Source organism: Lutra lutra, chromosome 2 (genome assembly GCF_902655055.1).
Source record: "Lutra lutra chromosome 2, mLutLut1.2, whole genome shotgun sequence".
Taxonomy (NCBI): domain Eukaryota; kingdom Metazoa; phylum Chordata; class Mammalia; order Carnivora; family Mustelidae; genus Lutra; species Lutra lutra.
In genome coordinates, this window is record NC_062279.1 from 101,513,739 (window position 1) to 101,536,206 (window position 22,468).

General features: G+C 36.8%; 2 protein-coding genes across 3 annotated transcripts in view; one reads left to right on the forward strand and one right to left on the reverse strand.

Moving 5' to 3' along the window:
* Positions 1 to 22,468, forward strand: part of LOC125094113 (ADP/ATP translocase 2-like) — a 422,319-nt gene that overhangs the window by 297,821 nt on the left and 102,030 nt on the right. The gene's annotated exons all lie outside the window — the stretch shown is intronic.
* Positions 1 to 22,468, reverse strand: part of EMCN (endomucin) — a 105,159-nt gene that overhangs the window by 27,271 nt on the left and 55,420 nt on the right. Inside the window, exons 5-6 of one of the 2 annotated variants that reach the window (XM_047718080.1) lie at positions 9,660 to 9,698; positions 4,999 to 5,005 (exon numbers count right to left, since the gene is read on the reverse strand). In XM_047718080.1, the coding sequence (XP_047574036.1) occupies positions 4,999 to 5,005; positions 9,660 to 9,698 (46 nt within the window). The remainder of the gene's footprint in view (positions 1 to 4,998; positions 5,006 to 9,659; positions 9,699 to 22,468) is intronic. The other variant, XM_047718081.1, reaches the window with a different exon arrangement.

Consider the following 22,468-nt stretch of genomic DNA (forward strand, 5'->3'; position numbering starts at 1 on the left):
TTAAAAGGATTGAGGAAGATAGCAAGGAAGATTGCTTCATTTTCACCTTTAAAACTCAGTGGTTCTTTACACGTATGTGCCTTTTCTAGAATAACTGCTGCTTGCTTGCATTTTCACCACTGTTTCATGTTCTTTTCTTCCAAAGAAATTGTTAATTTGAAGTTTATCATCATCATTATTATTATTAATTTGTTTAATTCAACATCTGCCACCTTTCATCAGAAGGACTGAAACAAAAGTTCTAAATAAAAGTGCATTATTCAACATCTGCTAATCTCAACAAGTTGCAAAGAAATACCAATATGTAAATGCTTTGTAGGTTTGTAGTATCTGCTCTTGTCAATTTGGGATGAAGCACTGTTTGTATTTAGAATGGCTTTGAAAAAGAATTATTTTTCAAAGAATGTAGTTTCAAGTAATTTCCTTTGATCACACCTGTATGCCTTTTCTCACCACTGAAGTTTAAGTTCCTGCAGTGTGAAGGCCGTAACTGCCACCATACTCCACATGGGGCTCTAACGGCAGTGGGTGTGCACTGAAATGGAGCTGGCTGCTTGGCTGAAGCAAGAGGCATTTCTTGTAATTACGGCCCCCTTAGGAGTCCTGGGACGTGTATAATTGCATCAGAGAAATTGATATTGCCTATGACTGCCTTGGATCTTTCCCTTTTTGCCACCCACAGCCCAGCACGCCCTGCATGCTCATGCATTTTTGACATCTGTGGGGGAAGAATAATGTTTAGAGTCTGTACCGTTCTTGCCATGCAAGAGATCTGTGGGAGGAAGCTAGATATATGCCCATAAGAACAAAGAAAAATGTCAGGCTAGTGCACTACACAGGCAGAAAAAGAAATATTAAATGAAAGAGAGGGAACTAGCTGAAACTGTGGTACTTTCAGCTGCTTTTTTCCTGTGTCAAGTGTTTTAGTGAGAATGTTGCCCTTTTGATTGTGTTGGTAGAGAACAAGATGGCCAATTAAATTACCAATAGTATTAAGGTCCCTGGGATTTCCCAATGGTTAATTTTCAAGATTCCATACCCTATCTTACTATCTTCTCATAGACAAGCTAAGTGGTTACAATTCTGATTATTACCTCTGTGGTTTAGATAAAACTCCAAACTGCCCTACTTAACACATGTTGATTGTCCAGTGCCATCTGTTATTACTTTCGATCCATAGGCTTGGCAATAGTTAACATTCTCAAAAGAAGAATTTATTGGCTCCTTGGACAAAGACTTTAAAATTTTTGTTTTTCTTTTAACCTCAACCTTTATTTGATAAATCGTTTCTTGGGGCATCTGCTGGCTCAGTTGGTTGAATGTCTCTGATTCTGGCTCAGGTCGTGATCTCATGGGTCATGGGATCAAGCCCTGAGTTGGGATAAGCTCTCAGCAGTAAGTCTGATTCAGATTCTCTCTCACTATCTCTCTGCCTTCCCCACACTCATGCTCTTATTCTCTCTCTCTCTCTTTCTCAAATAAATAAATAAATACTAAAAAAAAAAAATTCTGAATCTGGTACACCTACACACACACTTACTTTGCCTCTGTTATGTGTAATGCCTTCTGGCATTTTGTTTTCTATTGTCTTTTATTTAATTTTTTCCAATACTGGCCATAACCCACTTGTGGAAACCAACTCACAGTTTGAGGAAACTTGTCTATTAGCATGCTCATATCAATGAAATTATTATTCTTGGCTTAATTAATAAATTGTGGCCTAATGGAATTCTTTCTGTGACTAAGATAGAGGGATCCATGATGTGTTCAGAGCTGATAATGTTTGTAGATTTTGTTGAGACTCGGTTATGCTACATTACTACTAAAACAGCATTGACAGAGGAGATACAGGAGTATAGTGGAGTAGTTAAAGGCATGATTCTGAAGTCAGAGTAGGTAGGTTCAAATCATTCTGTAGAATGCTGGGCAAGTCATTTAACCTCTTTGTGCTTGAGTTTCCACATGTACAAGTGGTGATTTTAATAGTTCTATATCATAGTGTTGTAAAGTTAAATGGGTAAAATTAAATTTAAATGGCTTAGAAAAGTACTTGATACTAAGATATTTATATTATGTTATTTTATAATAATATTTTATTATTATATTATTTTATAATATTTTTATCATATTGTGATTAGGCCTCTAAAGAGTTGTACTTTTCAACCACAGTCAACTTGTCCCATTTTTTCAAAAATTCTTGATGTAAAAATATATGCAATAGACTATTCAGACACCTCTATGTTTTTGGATACCTCTTTTCTCTAACCAGGAACTGGAATGACTGGAGTATACAGCACTCTTAGACGACACAGATTTACTGTGGGACCCTGACTTTTGGTGATTATAATGATTATTTAATTGCAAATATGTTGTGTCATAATTTTTTTAAAATTTTATTTTTTGTTTGACAGAGAGAGTACAAGCAGGGAGAGCAGCAGAGGGAGTGGAAGAAGCAGGCCCCCTGCTGAGCATGGAACCCAACGTGGGGCTTGATCCCAGGACCCTGGGATCAAGACCTGAGCTGAAGGCAGAGGCTTACCTACTAAGCAACCCAGGTGCCCCTGTTGGGTCACAATTTAAACCCAGTTTGCAAGAGAGAAAAATCAACCACAGGCCGTGTAACTGACCAAGCTTCCCCACCTGCTTTCTGAAATTCACTGTTGTATTCTTTCTGATGCCATGCGTCCCCCAGGCTGCTCCCAGTCCATGACTGAGCCTAGCAAAGATAAGGAAGCAGGCTTGTTCCTGGGAGTCAGAAACTCCTCTGAGGAGAGACTCAGACTGGAGAAGTCCCTGTTGCCCTCTAAGAGGGGGTATATAAGATACATAGATATTAATGGGAGAAAAGTGTGATTGGCAGTAGAGGAGAAGACATTCTACATGAAAAAGAAAGGAAAATTATATATTCTATTTTTATTTCTTGTATGTTGCCTACACTTCTTTCTAAAATGTGGACACTTAAAGTTAAGTACCTGAGAGGCTAAACTCAATTAAATTCAATGATTTTTTCCCATTGCTTGTAAATAATTGGGACTAGTGTTTAATTGCAATTTGATGGATTCATGTCTCATTTAAAAAAAATAACTTTTCAGTATTTAACACAATAAATCATTTACTCTTCCTTAACCCCCCATCTTCATGTGGCTTGCAGCAGGAACACAGCTTATGGCTTCTTCTTCTTGGTCTCCAGCTGTTTCCCCTTTCTTTGTCTGACTCACAATCCTTGAGGGTCCTGGAGCTTAGTACTTGTCCTCATCTCTAACTACAATAATTTTCTTGACGATCTCATTCAATTTCAAGGCTTAAATACAACATCAATCCCACTGATCCCTGAATTTATAGTCCCAGCCCAGATCTCATTCTTAAACTCCAGATTCATAAAGCTACATGCTTATTCAGCAAATAACAAATATCTTAAATTCAACACATCCAAACTTGAACTTCTACTTCATCTGCAGCCTTCCCATCTGGCAATCATTCCTTCCAATCTTTCAGGTGAAAGACCTCACAGCTATTTTTGTTTCATCTTTTGCATCCTAGCCCACATGCAGGATCAGCAGGAATCTCTATTGGTTTCACCTCCGAAATATATACAGAGTTGGAGACTTCATGCAACCTACCCTGTGACTACCCTGGTCCAAGCTAACAGCATTCCTCTCCTGGAAAATTTCCAAAGTATTTTTGCTTCATCTAACAGGCTCTCCTTAGTTCTCAGATTTACATTTATAAAATATGAGTCAGATCATGTCACTACTTTGCTCCAGACACCCAATGTTTCCCCATTCCACTTATGGAAAAAACCAAGGCCTTGCGATAACCCTCCAAAACCTAGGCAATCTGCCTGGCAAATCTCCTACCCCATTTACTCAGTACAGGCGCTGAAACACACAGGATCTCTCCTCAAGTTCTAAGTCTGCCTGGGGTGCTCTTCTCTCACGGACTGGTTTGCTTACTTCCCTGCATTTACTCAAATCTTTTTAGGTAAGCTTACCTTGATCACTTTTTTTTGGTCCTGCAAACTGGTCCCCACCTTTCTTCACCTAGTGAGCTCTCCTTCCTACACTGCTGTGAATTCTTTCTTTCTCATCACGTTGACCACCTTCTAACTAAGACCCTTGAGGACAAGGATAATATTTTGGTCACTCATGTTTCCCAAATGTTAGAACAGTATCTGGAAGTAGGGTCTCTAAGTCTTCGCTTTATGGGTAAACAAATTTTTTGGCAGAAGTGACTACTGCTAAAGATTAAATGAATTAATGGGCATACCATTTGTGTCTTCATATTTGAACAGATACATGTTTAAGATAATTGTATCATTAATATTTTCATTCATTCTACAATAAGAAAAAATAGACACCTACTCCAGTTCAACAGGAGATACTGAAAGAAATAGAGTGGAATACAAGGGTAGTTATTGCATTTAAGGAGATTATATTCTAGTAGATCATGACCTGAGCCAAAGGCAGATGTTTATGGACTAAGTTACCCAGGTGCCCCAAACTTGGTGTACTCTTAAAACAATGCAAAAAAAAGATCACCTCAAATTTCTTTCACTTTGCTTTGGGTCATCAATGTGACTAACCTTGGTTAACAGATTCTTCTAACCCAGTGATAACTGTGAATGGAGATTTATTTACTTTACATAACTTTGTTGAATTATATGTTGAAGAAGCATGTATTTTTTTTTGTTATTTGAATGTGAATAGTCATTCATTTCCAGAAAGCTGTATACAGTATACAAAGAATGAATGAGGCACTGCATTAATCATCTCATTCTGAAATATTTTTAATCTTGTGCTTTAAACATGAGAGATACTGTGGCTTGGAACTAAGACGTAAACCAAGTAGAACTTGAAAGTCTTTCTTTTCCCTTTTTATTATACCAGGTAACCAACAGATTTTAAGTGAGTTAAGTTCAACTTATTTGTTAACAGCATCATTATTAGTGAAATCAATGAAATTTTTTCTCAACATTCTAAAGGTTTAGAGTGTTCTTACCCTTCCCCTAACATAGAAACATCATTTTACCTTAAACTCACAATTTGAATAACATGACCTGAAAACATTGAAAAGCTTTATAATATATAACTGCCAATGTTATGTTTTCTGAGAATAAGAAAGTAAGCATTTCAAAATATGGACATGAAAATATTAAATAGGATTTTTATTTTCAAACCCTTTCAGGGTCCTATGTGTCAGGCACTGTTCTAAGTGTTTTCAAATATTAACTCATTCAACTATCACATTATAAATATTTGCATTTTACAAAGTGGAAACTGAAGCCCAGGGAGATTAAGTGATTTGCCCAATGTTACACAGCAAGCAGGTGTCAGTCAGGATTTGAATGCAGGCTCTCCAGTCTGTGCTGTCAAACATCAATCCATGCTGCTTGCTGTTGCATTTCAGCAGGAATGAGTTACAAGTTTATGCCTCTTATTTTTGTTACATTAAATATAGTCTATTTCAATTTAGACCCCAATCAAGACAAACTTGTTTCCATCAAGGCAAACTAAACACCTCCTTCCTTCAACAGGGCAAACCAGATCATGCAGATACATACAAGAAGACAGAGAGAATTATTCCTAATATATTAGATAAAGCACATTGTAGATTTTATAAGGAACACACCATTAGTAATAACATTGAAATGTATTGGCTCTTAAAGTGAATGCTGGGTAGCCAATCAGTTGAGACTGTGAGTTCTTATGACTTTCCGTGTAGACTAGAGAGGCACAAGCACTTCTCAGAGACTCCACAGATTTCTGAACCAGAAGAGAAACCACTCAGCTATATCCAAATTTATACCATTTCCTAAGTGAAAGTTTATGGCAGACCCTATCACTTCAATATTGACATGTTCCATTTGTAAGTCCTTTTATTCTCAACTAATCTTTAAAACTTTATAAAATTTCTAAGTTAAAAAAACAAAACACAATAAACCTCTGGATACTGCTTTACTATAGGTATATTTTTAGCTTGAGTGGATTCTACCTAAATAATTGTGTCAAGATTCTGTTATTCAAAGTTAGAATACTCAGGTAAGTAACCTTCTGCATAGAAGGATCGATGCTTCACGTTATATGAATTCCTAGAGGTCAGCAACCAATTCTCAAGCATTTCACAGGGTGTTGAGCACAATGAAGATGCCCGGCTGGAGCATTCTCTTTTCCAAAAGGCCAGTGGTCAGATTTGGTAGAACTAGTAATGTCTGTTCTGGCTTCTAATTTTCCATCAAAATTAATGTCTACAATGCAATTGAGTTTGTGAAACACAGTTAAAAAAGTAAAGAAGATGGGTACAATGAGACCATTCTCAAGTTGTACTGATCGCTATGGGAATGTGGTTGCAATGACTAATTTTATGTGTCAACTTGACTTGGTCATGGGGTTCCCAGATATTTGGTCAAGCATTAGTCCGGCTATGTCTGTGAGTGTATTGAATGCTATTAACATGTGAATCAGTAGACTGAATAAAGTCTATGCCTCTCATCCAATCAGTGGAAGACCTGAATAGAATAAACAGGCTGATAACCCCTCAGTAAGAAATAAGGAGTAAAGAAGGAAATCTTCTGTCTCACTGCCTTGAGCTGGGACATAGGTCTTTCCTTGCATTTGGACTCAAACTGAAATATTTGGTCTTTCTGGGTCTCAAGCCTGCTGGCTTTCAGTCTGGAACATATACCACTGGCTCTCTTGGTTCTCAGGCCTTGGACTGGAACTATACAATTCATTCTCCCGGGTCTCTAGGCTTCCTGGCTACGGATCTTGGGACTTCTCAGCTTTCAAAATGCATGAGCCAATTCCTTATAATAAATCTCTATACAGAGATATATAGAGTTTCTCTGGAGAACCCTGAGTAATATAGTTGTATTTTCCAGAAAATTGAGGGCTAGTCATTTATTTTTTTCCCAATCCATGGAGGCGTATTGGTCCATTTTTCTTCAGATCTAAGGTCCCTTATCAAAGAAATCAAGTTTCATTTTCAAGGACACATTATTATCTCTGCTCGTCTGTGGCAAAATGATAAGGCTAAAGAAAAGTGAATTTCGTCATTGCTTAAAATTGTCGTCATGGCCATATGATTCCTGCATTTAACTCTTGGGAATAAATAGTCTGGCATCACTTTTTCTTTGCATTTCCTCATTAGCTCTGAACTCAGAGCTAGAAAAATGAGTAGGCAGAATAATCTGGAAAATACCCAGTCACTTCTTTCATGAACCTTTTCCTCATCTTCCTTACACTGCTTTCCTGTATAACACGACCACAGCTAAAGGGAGAGAAAAAAATCTCTCCTTTCTCCAATCTTAACCTGAGGTTAAGAAGTCTAAAGTTTGTCTATGACACATCATTGTAGACCTGTATGGCCACTAGAGTTATTACAGTATTTATTTATTTTTTACCATGCTGACTAGTCTTCTTGGTAACCCTTAATGGCAGGCTCCAGTATCACTCAAAACTCTTAGCTAGAGTTACATGTGAAGAAACAGAAGAACTATTTATTAAATGCCTGGGTTAGTGGTGGTTGATCAAATATATGGTTCTGTGTATTTAGTACAGTATCATACTAAATTTGTGGTCTTACCATATATGTGATAGTTGGTAGGTGAAGTTTGACTTTCTCACATACTTCAGACACTAAGCCATTCTCAGCATTGTTAAAACACAACGATTCACCTCATACTGTGTTTCCTTATTGAGTGGAATAAATGGCCGTGTTTTCAGACCTTGATCAATCATTTCCCTATTACTATGACTATGTTATATCTATGTACAATTTCTTATAACTGATGCTTTATGTACAGTTGCCTTGCTTATTTTGAATTCCCAGAGAGATTTTTATGTAAAAACAAGCATCAATTTCTATACTCTAAATAATAATTTTTGAAGTCAGTGGTAAAAACATATTTTTTCCAAGAAAATGAAAGCTGGATGCATAATATGAAGGAAAATGCCAAATATATGACATATGATCTAATCAAAGGCTAAATGCATATTAGCTCATATTTATAAAAAGGAAGCAGCAATAAAAATTCTGAAGACTAGAATTCTACCTCAATTTCTACCTAAAAATGTTAATTATTTCAAGTAAGATGCCTATTCTTGATCATATGAGTGACTTTCACAAATTTGATGATTGAAATCTTTGATAACAAACAAATAACTGAACAAATGATTACAGTTGTTAACAGATGTGTAACGAATACCTTTCATTACACTTTTTTTTTTTTTGAGTGAGTCTGGATTTAATCTACCCATAACAAATATCTCTGAAGTTAAGACTGACTTTTTTCATAGTTTATTAAATCAGTCTCACTTTTTTTTAATCCACTGTTCAAATCAATGACGTATTTATTATCTGTGTTAGGGGAACTAGTTTCTATAACTCAAAATTTAAGTGGTGTAGTTGGACTTTTTATTATAGTTAAAAATAAACTATAGTTAAAGCTGGTATTTTGTAAATTTTTCTCTTAAAGAATGCTTCGATCCCTCCTTTTAGGAGTTGATGATTTTGGCAGCTTCTCAATTCTCTTCCATATGTAACTTCTCCTGGATGACCAGTGCATGAAGCAGAAAGTAAGGACTTCTCCAGAGCAGTGCAAACCATCAGCCAATGCAAATTTGCCCTGTTTGTTTGGATGCACTGTTTTTATGTTTTGTTTTGCTTTGTTTTTCCCAGTGCTTTTTCTAGTGCATTTCTAGATTATGTAAATGGAAATAAGAATAAAAAAATATAGCGATGAGGTGAAATAAAGAGGATTAATATCAAAATAACTTTACTCATGAGAAATATTGTGTAGAAGATAATTAAAAGTTAACAGCTTAAGCACTTCTGTTCTGAGTTCCTTGAACACATGATGGGGAAGGTAGACTGTGATGATCATTTTGTACATTTCCTGTGAAAATAGACTCAGTCATAGCTTTCATGACTTTATTTTTTTGACAGTTTTTTAAGTTATGTAAGCTTCTAAGTTAATTTCACATATTTCTCATTTTTATATATACCAAAATTGACCAAGATTGAGAACCTAAGAAATTTGTCACTTATAAAACTATGAGGTAGGATGTAGGAAGATAGAAGTTTCCCAGGTAATTATGATTTCAAAACAACAGAAAGACTCAACAACGGTTCCATCTTCCCCTGCCCAGCAATCTTTTCCAATTCCTATTGCATCACCATCCTCAATTTATTGAGTTTAAAACTTAGGATAAAAAAAAAAAAAAACAAGCTCTTCTTGGAGTGATAATATTTTAGGCTGTTAACTGTGGTTTGTAACACCAACTCTTGGGCTGCCAGGATCAGGCTGTGTTGGGAAACACAGAGAAGACAGTCACAGACACACTGTACTTCTGGGCAAGGGCAGGCTGACCGCAGAAACAGACCAGAACAGTGGGTTCTGGGCAGAGGACACTTGCACAGGCTTCATGCATTTACCAGGCCTGGTTCCACTTACTCTTGCCACAGAGCATTCAGGCACATCCTATGGTCTGGTCTGCACTTTTTTTTCTTTTTTTAAAATGCAAGTTCTCCTAAACATTTTAGTTGCTATGTAATCTTTTCCCTTGTACTATTTTTCCATGCTCCCACACTGACTGATCTTCTTTATCTCATTTTGGGGATTTTACTCATGAATATTCTCAGAGAGAAGATAATTAACTTACCTGGTGTTCCTGTTGTTTTGATTGAACTCTGATTCTCAGCTTTAGAGGAAATAAAAGAAAAGACAATCACTGAAAGTAGTTAGTGAATATCAGATTTACTCTCCCAATTGTTATGGGTGGTAAATGGGTATAGATCCTACTTCATTTTTAATTCACTTTTCTTTAAATCATAAAATCACACAGGCTTCATGGTTAGAAAAACTTCAGAGCATGGGTCCAATTTTTTCTTAAAGGAGCCAAATAGTAAATATTTTAGGCTTTGTGGGTCTGAAGTCTCTCTTGTAACTATTCAACTTTGCCACTGTACTGTGAATGCAGCCATACACACAATGCTTAAAGAGTAAGTATGGCTGTATTCCAAAGAAACTTTACTTAGAAAAGTAGGTGGGGTGCTAGATTGGGCCTGTAGGCCATAGTTTGCTGAATCCTGTTTTAGAGCATCTGGTCCAACTTCACGTCCTCAATAAACCAAGATATTGCAGACAACGACCTGTCTTTGGGGAGGCCTTCATGAGTGACACTGCCATGTGTCATATTCTCACTAAGATATGACATATCTCTTGACTTGAGGAAGTTTCAGGAAGGTTCAGACAGATACCTCTCAAACTTAGGGAAAAGTAAATATAGTTCAGATGACCTTTCTACCATAAAATTACTTGAGAAAATTATAATGAAAAGATCACTTTAACAACTTTGCAAAAATGCACCATGAACAAAATCTGTCATGTGAAAAATACAGAAAATGATTTAAAAACAAAGAGAAGCCCATTAACGATCATTTAAAATATCCATTTGCTGGTGCACCTGGGTGGTTCAGTTAGGGTTAAGCATCTGACTCTTGATTTCAGCTCAGATCATGATCTCAGAGTAGTGAGATCGAGCCCTGGGTTGGGCTCCATGCTGCTTAAGATTCTCTATCTCCCTCTTCCCCTCTGCCCCTGCTCTCTCTCTTCCTCTCAAGAAAAGAAAAAAAGAAAAGAAAAGAATCCATGCCTCCCTTGTCTGTTCACTTGACTGTCAAGTTCACTTGACTGTCTCTCGGCATCTGAAATTAAACATGCTTAAAACAGAACTCCTGACTGGTATCCTTAAATCTGCCTTTTCCCATGCTTTCTTGGTTCAATGTGTGGTACCACTCTCTCCAGCTACACAAGCCAAAGAACAGTGGCCTTTCTTGATGTTCCTATTTTTTCACCCCATGGGCTCTAGCTTCAAAATATATTCCAGATATACTATTTAATTGGTTATTGTTCATCTAGCACCCACCTCTCTCCCTGCAATGGCCACCTGGAAAAATCTATTTAAATTTAAACTTCACTGCTCTAATGGCTCCCTATACCTCTTACTATGGCTAGTAAGTCTCTACATGACATGGCCTCTGCCTTGCTCAATTCATTTCCAACCATTCAGCCCCATTTCACCTTGTTTGGTAGGTAACTTTATGGGGCTCTTCTTGCCTCAGGCTTCTCTGCTGGCTCTTCCCTATGCCTTGGTGTTCTCTCAGGCTACATGCTGGCTTCCTTCTATCTTTTGTAACTCTGTTCAGATGTCACCACTTAAAGAGGTCTTCTCTAACCCTCTCACCTAAAGTCATCTCCTTATTTCTCTTCAAACTACTCTACCATGTGGCTTCATTTGCTCAACAGTGTTTTATTATTACAGTGACAATTATTTAATTTTTCTAAAATGTGTTTGTTGTCAGTGACATTTAATTTTTTTAAATGTGTTTGTTGTCAGTCCATGTTGTCTGTCCATGAGGACAGATATTACTTGTTTTATTCAGAGCCACAATTCTAGTACCTACCACCAGGTCTCTAGTAAAAATGTGGGATGAATGAGTGAGAATAGAAAACAAAAATAATAATAAATAAGACAAATTCTGCTTACCCGAATTCAATTTTTAAGGAAAAAAAGGAATGATTTATTTAAAATTTGCTAGTTGGATAATGATAGCTACCATTTTTAAAGGAAACTCTTAGGATCAGTTCCATATATTATTTGCTGGTGTCTGCAAAGGAGACATCATTCCATTCTGCAGATCTACAAATATTAGCTGAGAAAAGTGAAACTACTTTCTCAAGATGGGGACAATGACTATAAATCAGGTCTGGTCATTTTAATGTCCATCCTCTTCTTCTAAAAAAGACCGATTTTCTATCCAATAAACCACTCTGCATAGAAAGCCTATGTAACTAATTTCTATTTTGATAACTAGTTAAAATACTTGTGAAAATGATCTAATGCTGAATTTGGAAGACACACTTAAAATATTTATCAGCTGCTAAAGGATTAGGGTACAAAGAAAATCAAAACCCTTTGTTCCTCTTGCTATTAATATCAGGTCATAACCTTTCTTGCTAATAGACTTCATTAAGAGTGAAAAAATTTGAAGCTTGTATCAGACAAAACTTTCTGACTATTCTTTATTTGAGTTTTTTTAAAATCAGCCTTCAGAAATGTATAATAATTTTAGAGAGGCATGTCATTTAAAGAAAAATAACTGTGCCGTAAGGTTTAGATGAATCTTAAAAAAATAATAATATATACCAATTCATAACCCTACATAGTACATTTTGTATTGAGTGTATTGAGAAATCCAGACATTTATATGATAATGTATACATTGTTATTCTGAAGACAAAATTCTGCTCAGATTTTAAATATTTAATCAAAATAGGAATATATGCCTTTTTAAGGTCTGAAATCAAAGAGATACTATATTGAAGATAATAAAGTGTTTTCATATAGCACTTCAAATTTGGACTCAGTTCTGTTGATATAAAAGCTTACTAAAGATGAATGAATGCTATGGAACATGGTTTAAGTGTGAATTAATGAAATGTGAAGTCATTTGCAGTTATTCCTCAGGTTTACTTACAATTTTCATAATGCACATGTTTTGAGAAAAGTCCAAACTCTGATCTGTAGCGAAATGAGTAAAGTCAGATAGCAAATGAATATAGGGCATTCTGTTAAGCTATTCTCAAACTTAGATATTTAGTAAAGACCAAAATCTTAGTCAAGGTGGTTGGTGACTTAAAATCTGTGAGTCGAGTTTGATTTAAAATGTGATATGGAAGTCTTATGAAATGCAAATGAACTTCAAAATGTCTAAACTTTCATCCACATTAATCCAAAGCTAAACTTTACTCAATTAGCTTTTAAAACAGAAAGCTTAAACAGCAATATGACAAATAATTTTGATAATAGGACTTACTTAAAAGATCTTACAAAGGATATTGTGTTTCTAGCTATAAATGCATATATGACTGTGTAGAGTTATCTATAGAAAATATCATTAGCAGGCAAGGAGAAAGAATACATATATGGCCATTCCATATATATTCCATATATAATTCTTTATTGATTTGCCTAAAAATAATTTCCTATGAAAATTCAATCTTCTTTTTTTTTTTTTTTTAAGACTTTATTTATCTGTCAGAGAGCTGCACAAGCAGGGGGAGCAGCAGGCAGAAAAAGAAGCAGGCTTCCCACTGAGCAAGGAGCCCGACACTGGACTTGATCCCAGGACTCCAGGATCATGACCCGAGCTGAAAGCAGACACTGAGCCACCCAGGCATCCCTCAGGTTTTCCTTATCATTCACATGTATACCACATTGGCTGACTCATTATAACTGTCTAAGAGTTGGCTGACCCTCAGCAGCATAGGTTTGAACTGTGTGCTCCCACTTAAACATGGATTTTTTTTTATATATTACTGTACTATAAATGTATTTTCTCTTCCTTATGATTTCCTTAATAACCTTTTCTCTTCTCTAGCTTACTTTATTGTCAGGATACAGTATGTGATGCATACGACACAGAAACATGTTATTTGATTGTTTATGTTACTGGTAAGGTCAACAGAAAGCTAATAGTAATTAACTTTTTGGGAAGTCAAAACTTCTTCTTTTTTTTTTTTTTTATTTGACAGAGAGATCACAAGCAGGCAGAGAGGCAGGCAGAGAGAGAGGAGGAAGCAGGCTCCCCGAGAGAGCAGAGAGCCCGATGCGGGGCTCGATCCCAGGACTCCGAGATCATGACCTGAGCCGAAGGCAGCGGCTTAACCCACTGAGCCACCCAGGCGCCCCGGGAAGTCAAAACTTCTATGTGTATTTTCTACTATTCAGGTCAGCGCCACTAACACCCATGTTGGTCAAGGGTCAACGTATATTTCTGGTTTGACTAAACTGTGACTTGTGTGTGACTAAGACTGTGTTATCCTGATAATTCCTCTTGTATCTGTCCACATGAAATGATACAAATGAATTAAATATCACATAAGAAATGTTCTGACAAGTTCCCAAATAAGTGGCATGGTAAATGGTGCAATTCACAAAAGAAATAATGAGGCGGAACAATCTGGTAAATGACTGTTTCCCAAAGGCTGAGGTGCATAGCATTGTATGAGAGGTTCCATATGGCAGTACTGGAAAGCAACATTAAATAAGATTGAAACATTCAGCGAGAACGTTATTTGCTTTTCAGCCTTCGTTCAGTTTATTTGGTTATTTCAATGAAGAACTTTCAAAATCACAATCTAAAACAAATGTGTCATTAATATCTAATGTGCTTATCTTGATTTATTTTTTAAACAAGAATGAGCAAGCCTCAAACTAAAAGCCTTTGGCAAGCAACAAAATCTAGCTATAATTTAATTATATTTTGTTTATATCAGTGATTTTATAGCTCCTGTTGATGCCTACTGAAACAGTTTTTCATTTATGATGGTTTTCTTTTCAAGCAAATTTAAGAATAAAAAGTGCATCAGTTGAAAGAAAGCACTAAATAAATAATAGTGCCAATGGTTTACATATCTCGTGACACTCATAAAGTTGTTGGAAATACTGAGGCAAAATCTTGTAGAGGCCCTTGATGGATGTGCAGGATTGGAAGAAGCAGTTGGAGGAAAGAAGAGGGGAAGAAAGAATAGGATCATGCAAACGAGGAGGGCAGGGTGAGAAAAACCACAGTCAAGAATAAATCTGGCCTGGTGGGCGGCAGCAAGAGAATCACCTTTCTTAGAATCACAGGCTTATGTTCAGGGAGCCAGCCAGTCAGCCAATTTGCATTATAATTATTGAACACTTACTTGTCAAGCATATGATACACCCAATTAAAAGCAAGTTGTTTTCTACTACCTTTAGATACTTTATGTAAAATAGTTGTACTGAGAACAAGTGAAGAGTTTATAGGGCTCGTGGCAAGAAAAACAGCGTTTGAATTTCATCCTTTTAGGTTTTTTTTTTTTTCATTTTTTTAAAATTTATTTTCAGCGTAACAGTATTCATTGTTTTTGCACCACACCCAGTGCTCCATGCAATCCGTGCCCTCTCCAATACCCACCACCTGGTTCCCCCAACCTCCCACCCCCCACCCCTTCAAAACCCTCAGATTGTTTTTCAGAGTCCATACTCTCTCATGGTTCACCTCCCCTTCCAATTTCCCTCAACTCCCTTCTCTCTAACTCCCCTTGTCCTCCATGCTATTTTTATTCTAGCCAAGTCATTTAGTCTTTCTGAACCCGTTTCCTTGTTTGTGAAACTGGTGTCAAATACCAACCTTGCCTGGCTTGTATGAGGATTGTTATTAATAATATAATAGCTAATGTTTGTTGTGTTTACTTGACAGACACAGTTCTAAGCTTTGTCTACTTTATCTCTTTTACTATTTTTTAAGATTTTATTTATTTATTTGACAGAGAGAGAGAGCACAAGTAGAGGGAGTGGCAGGCAGAGGGATAGGGAGAAGTAGGCTCTCTGCTGAGTAGGGATCCCAATGCAGGGCTGGATCCCAGGACCTTGGGATCATGACCTGATTCGAAGGCAGACACTCAACCAACTGAGCCACCCAGTTACCCCATCTCTTTTATTCTTAACAAGAATCCCATAAGGTTATAATCTTATAGTTTTTTTACAGATGAGGGAACTGAGGCCCGGAGAAGTTAAGTAGCTTACCAAAGGCCACGGGACAAATAAATGGTTGTGCTATTATTTGAACCTAAGCAATCCTGCTTCAGAATCATGCTTCATAGTCAATAAACCAACCTCCTCTTGGTGTGATTGAAGTGCCTAATTTTTATTTCAAGAAGGTAGTGCGCCTTCTACTGGGTATTTACCCTAAAAATACAAATGTAGTGATCCAAAGGTGCACATGCATCTGAATTTTATAGTAGCAATGTCCACAAAAGCCAAACTATGGAAAGAGCCTAGATGTCCATCAACAGATGACTAGATAAAGAAGATGTGGTGTATATATATACAATGGAATACTATGCAGCCATCAAAAGAAATGAAATCTAGCCATCTGCAATGACATGGATGGAACTAGAGGGTATTATGCTGAGTGAAATAAGTCAATCAGAGAAAGACAATTATCATATAATCTCCCTGATATGAAGAATTTGAGAAACAAGACAGAGGATCATAGGGGAAGGGAGGGAAAAATGAAACAAGACAAAACCAGAGAGGGAGACAAACCATAAGAGACTCTTAATCTCAGGAAACAAACTAGGGTTGCTGGAGGGGAGAGGGCTGGGAGGGATGGGATGGCTGGGTTATGGACATTGGGGAGGATATGTGCTATGGTGAAGGCTGTGAATTGTGTAAGACTGATGAATCACAGACCTGTACCCCTGAAACAAATAATATATTATATATTAATTTTTTAAAAAGGCTGTGGGCTTTAAAAAGCAAGGCTTAGGCATAAGCTGTTCTCATGTTTAGCCACCAGTGATCTAAAATATCTTTTGGTTATTGTACAGTTATCTGTGCTTTTCATGTAAAAAAAATTCCATACTATACTTGAATAAATTACACAAGAAGGATATATATTTGATAAACTAGTTACTATATATAAATGTTATTAACTCTTACTTAATAACCTACTGATGACTTATAGATACTACTCATTTCCACTTGACAAAAGCCAGGCTTTCCCTTCAGATTTTAAGTCAGAAATATTATATATGCTGATGTAGCAAAAAATCTGGCTGGGCAAAACCCTTAGAGGTACTTCCTCCAAATCCTTGCTCAATAAAGTAATATATTGGCATAGTGTCCATTTCAATGTGCCTTCTACCTATCATCTTATTCCACTTTCTTTCCTCAGCCAGGTGAGAATTCACTGGAGAGAAAAAGAGCCATCGTCCTCCCTTCCCACCAGCCTCTTACCATGTGTACCACGCCTGCTTTCAAATCTGGTTACAGATACCTGAATCACTAAATCACCAGCAAGAAAATCACCCATTTGCCCTCTCCTCTCCATCTTCCTCTTAACTTTCTCTTCTGTCCTCAGAAACCAACAGGATGTGCTGGCATGGGAAGTTAACAAAAGGAGTCAGAGAGGACGCCACATTTTCAAGCCCTTAGCAGAAATAGAGAACTCAGGAAGAGGGCAAGTTCTGTACTTGTACAACAGAGCTTTACATGTGATCCCGCCATAGGGTAGCTGTTGGGGAGTAGGGACTGTTGTGATTGACATTTCCTTTGAATCCCCCCTCACTGCCCAACAAGGTACCCCTGCAGATAGACAATGACAAATGCATGGACAACAGAATCTAGGTGTGGCAAAGGTAGTTCAAGATTGGATCTGGGTGCCTGGGTGGCTCAGTTGGTTAAGTGACTGCCTTTGGCTCAGGTCATCATCCTGGAGTCCTAGGATTGAGTCCCACATTGGGCTCCCAGATCAGCAGGGAGTCTGCTTCTCCTTCTGACCCTCCCCCCGCTCTCTCTCTCTCTCTCTCTCTCTCAAAAATAAATAAATAAATGAATAAAATCTTAAAAAAAAAAAAAAAAGATCTTCTCCAGAGTAGGTTAAATGGAGACTCCCTGTCCCTAAAACATGTTTACCCAGAACCTGTAAATATGACCTTAATGGAATGGATCTTTGTTGTTGTAATGAAGTTAAGGATCTTGGTAATTCCAGGTATCTGTGTAAGAACAGAATGCACATTGTTGCTATAAACATTGGGGTACTGGGTGTGGTGCAAAAACAATGAATACTGTTACGCTGAAAAGAAATTAAAAAAAAAAAAAAAGAACAGAATGCACAGACAGAAGAGGAGACACAGAGGGGAAGTCCATGGAAGACAAAGAGAAAAAGGTAATGTAAAGGCAGAGTCTGAGATTATAAGGGTGCATCTACAAGCCAAAGAATGCAAAAGATTGCTGGCCATTCCCAGAAGCAAAGAGGCACACAGATGCCCTCCAAAAGACTTGAAGTGAATACACTAATTTATTAATTCATTCAATAGGCCCTCATTTATTTAACTGTAAAGTCAGAGCATTAAATTTGTGATAATTTCTATCTTAAAAGTTCTAGGATTCTGGGAACATGGCTTCTCCAGGCAGAATAAAATAGTTAAACAGAAATACACAGAAATTTAAGAGAATGGAAAATGAAGGGCTCCTGGGTGGAACAGTCAGTTAGGTGTCCAGCTCTAGGTTTTTTTGGCTTGGGTCATGATCTCAGTGTCTTGGGATCGAACCCCAAGTCAGGCCCCATGCTTAGCGTGGGGTCTACTTGAGATTCTCTCTCTCCCTCTCCTTCTAGTCCTCCCCCCTGTGCTCTCTCTCTCTCTAAAATAAATAAATAGATCTTTAAAAAAGATAATGGGAAATGATTAGAGAGAAATGCTTTGAGGACATGCTTGCTTTTGATCTATACCCTTCCTTTCTAGGGAGTAAAGCAATAAACCTCATTAACTCTACTCTAAATCAAATTTGCACTTGAGATGAAATACCCACAACACTTTTAGTCACTATCCAAGGGCCCATTGCCATGTGTTTAAGGGAGAGATGAAGATTCAGCTGTTCAACCTTCCCCACGATCACTTTGTTTTCTTTCTGTCTCTCTGTCTTGGCTTCACTACTTCTGAATGCTTATGTGTGTGATGGGTGGAGATGGAAAGGGAACATTGCTCTGCTAACCGGGAATCTGGGTTAGTTCCTGGTTTCATCGGGCACAAATGGAAATGTGTGCCAAGTCATTACATCAAGTGGATTCCATACTAAGCAGCATGAACCTTAAGGAACCAGAGAGATCCAGGAAGGAATGGCTACACCAGAATAGGAGTTTTATAACAACATATCTGAAGGATTTAGTATAGAACTGGTTAATCAAATGGCAAGTGCAAAGGGTAGCAGTAAATACTCTTATTGCATTATCTTGCTTTCCGGGGTGCCTTAATTTCAAGAAATGGCTTTGTGGGTGTGTTTAAAAAAAAAAACTACTTAGAAGAAAGCCACTTCAAACTGTGTTTAGAAGCTAAATAAATACAATAGTCCCCAGAACAGAGATGCAGTGGGCATTTTAATACATAAATCAAAGGAAAATTAGGAGTCCTAATTGACTCATGGGGCTGACCACACATTTCTGTATAAGTGCTAATTTTAATAAACCATGGTCCCTGAATAAGATTCCTAATCAGTCACTTAGCAAGTGGGTATTAGTGCAGAATGCAAATTATTTGAGTTTAACCTTCAACTGCTATACATGTTTCAGATGCATATTTACTTTAACTTTATTTATAAACAGGACAATCATGGTATGAAATGGATGGGGTTTTGGTCTGCTAAAGATGCCTTTCAGAAATATTTTGCCTAAAAATATTCTACTTATCAGAAGCCAAAACACTCCCACAAGGAAATGTCCTACATCTGAAGGAGAAAAGACCCTGCTCTTCAAATTTCTCTATTTGGTGATCTTCTCTTTAAATAAAATCACTAGTTTACAGTTGTGAAACTGTAAACTAGGTATGAAATTAGGTTCCTTCTATGTAGCCTTCTTTAGGTTCTGCTAAAGAGAATTACAATAAAATATGGGGAAATGGATGCTCCATGAGTGTCTTTAGATGAAAGTAGGTCTGGAACATCAGCAGTTCCCACCTGCCATCTCCTTCTACTCTAAAGGTCTCCCAAGAAAAGACCTGGGGACTATAAGTCATCTATAGCTCTTCCTTATTAAGGACTATGGATATGCCAAGAATGTTTCTGTTGTTTATAATGGACGGTATATGATAAGACTGTTATGGCAGATGACTAGCTCTTCTAGTCAGGATATATTTGGACTAAAAGTACTGAGTACTTCATATCATTAAGGTCAGGATTTAGGAAGTGCTTATAGTGATGATATGCGTAGCTGGAGCTAGAAAGTTGTCTGTGCTCAGGGGATCTCTAGGTCCTACTGCTCTATCTCTCATGAATAGCTTCATCTTGCTCATGGGATCTCTTCATCTCCTCGCATTCTTTCTCTCCATTCTTCCCATCAATTTTACTTCCTCCTAACATCTGTTTGCTTGTGCCACAGGTACGCCCAGGAGTCACCATGGCTGTCTCAGACTTATTCTACTGAAACCTTGCTGCTTCGGGTTTCACAGCTAATCACCCTTTTGTTTGTTTGGGTTTCCTAGTTCATATTACGCAGAAAGGAAATTTGATTGGCCTAGCTTAATCTCTTTCTTTTTGTTTTTAAACCAAGCTTTATAAAGAAATTCACAACAAAATGTACTCATTTTAAGTATACAAGTCAATAATTTTTGGTAAATTTATAGAATTGTACAACCATCACTATAAGCCAGTTTTAGAACATTTTTAACACAAAAAACTCCAGTGGGACTTTCTGCAGTTAATCCCTGGTTCCACCTCCAGCTTTAGACAACTACTTATATGGTTTCTATCCCTATTAGAATGTCCCTTCAGGATATTTCATTTAAACAGAATCATAAAATATGTGATGTTTTGTCAAAGTCTTCTTTCACTGAGCATAATGGTTTTGGGCTTCATAGTGTTATAACCTGGATCACTAATTTGTCCCTTTAAATTGCTGGATAGTAGTGCATTGTATGGGTAACCTATGTTTTAGAATATTCCAAATCCATTTCAGATGGAAAATCCAATGGAATATTCCACCTCAACAGTTAATGGGCATTTGGATTGTTCTCAGTGTGACTCCAATGAATAATGTTACCGTGAATATCATTTCAAAAACACCTGTCTTGATTACTATAGCTTTAAAGTAAGTTTTGAAGTTGGCTTATGCAAGTCTTCCAACTTTGTTCTCCCTTGACAAAACTGTCTTGACTATTTGAGGTTTTTTTCATTTCCATGTATTATTTAGGATCAGCTTATCAATTTCTAATGATTTGTTATGATTCTGTGATTCTGATAGGGATTCAACTTAATATAAAATCAATTATTTATCAACTTGGGGAGAATTGCCATCTTAAAATATTGAGTCTTTCAATCCATGAATATGTAGTGTCTCTCCATTTATTGAGATATTTAATGTCTCACAGAAATATTTCATAGTTCTGTATGCAAATCCTATTCTTTGACTATTAATATCTTCCTAAATATTTTATCCTTTCTGATACTTTTGTAGATATCACTATTCATTTAATTTTATTTTTGGATTGTCATTGTTAACATACAGAAATATGATTTATTTTTTAATATCATATAGCTTGTGATAGGAAATAGTCTATTAGTTCTACAGTTTTACTGTTGATTTTTAAATTTCCTGCATAAAGATGTAGTCTGCTAAGAAAAACTATTCTGTTTTTTCATTTCTGCATGAATGAATCTATCCATCTACCTACTACCTCTCATCACCTTATTGTACTATCTAGAACCTTTGGTTATAATTTTGAATAGAGGTGGTGAGAATGGACATCTTTGCTGTGTTCAAGATCTTAAGAGGAGGAAAGCATGAAATATTTAACTATTAAGAATGATGCTTACCATACATTTTTCATAGATGTCCTTTTCAATTTGAGTAAGTTACATTTTTTTCTAGTTTATTGAGATTTCTAATTAAAAGTGGGTGTTAAATTTTGTCAAATGCTTTTTCTGCATCTACTGATTTTACTAATATAGTGCATTGCTGTCTTTGATTTTCGTTTATTAAAACAGTCATACATTTCTGGATAAATTTCACTTGTTTATTTTTCTGTCCCTTTTTTTATATGTTGTCAAAGTTAGCTTGGTAAGGATAGTTGCATCAATGTTCATGAAGGATATTGGTTTATGGTTTTCTTTACTTGCTTTTTCTTTTCATTTTTTTCTAGCTTTCGTACCCGGATAAAGTTGGTCTCAAATAATGACCTGTGTGGTTTTCCCTCCTCCTCTTCCTGAAAGGGTTTGAGAAGAATGGGTATCATTTCTTTTGAAAATATGTAAAGAATACATAGAATTCATAATTGAAGCCATCCTGCTGGGAATTTTCTTCATGGGACCATTAAAAATTTCTAATGCAATGTAATACCTTTGATTATTTTTATATCTTTTTAGACTACCTATCTTCCTGAGTCAGTTTTAGCAATTTGTTTCTTTCTAAGAATTTTCCCACTTCGGGGTGCCTGGGTGGCTCAGTGGGTTAAGCCTCTGCCTTCGGCTCAGGTCATGATCCCAGGGTCCTGGGATCAAGCCCCACATTGGGCTCTCTGCTCAGCAGGGAGCCTGCTTCCACCTCTCTCTCTGTCTGCCTCTCTGCCTACTTGTGATCTCTGTCTGTCAAATAAATAAATAAATCTTAAAAAAAAAAAAAGAATTTTCCCACTTCGTGAAAGTTTTCTAATTTGTTGCCAAACTCACTTTTTGTGTCAGGTGATATCATAGATTACTGCTTGGCCCTGAATTGATCTTTCCTGGCACCCACCCATTTGTGGCTATGGAGGGATAAAGTTTCATGGTACAAAGCTAAGTTGCCAAAAGGTTGTCCTGTTTGACAGAGACTAGAGAAGACACATTGGGCATGGTTCTTTGGTAGCTATGGGCTGGAAAACATTCCCAGTTTAATGCTATCTACC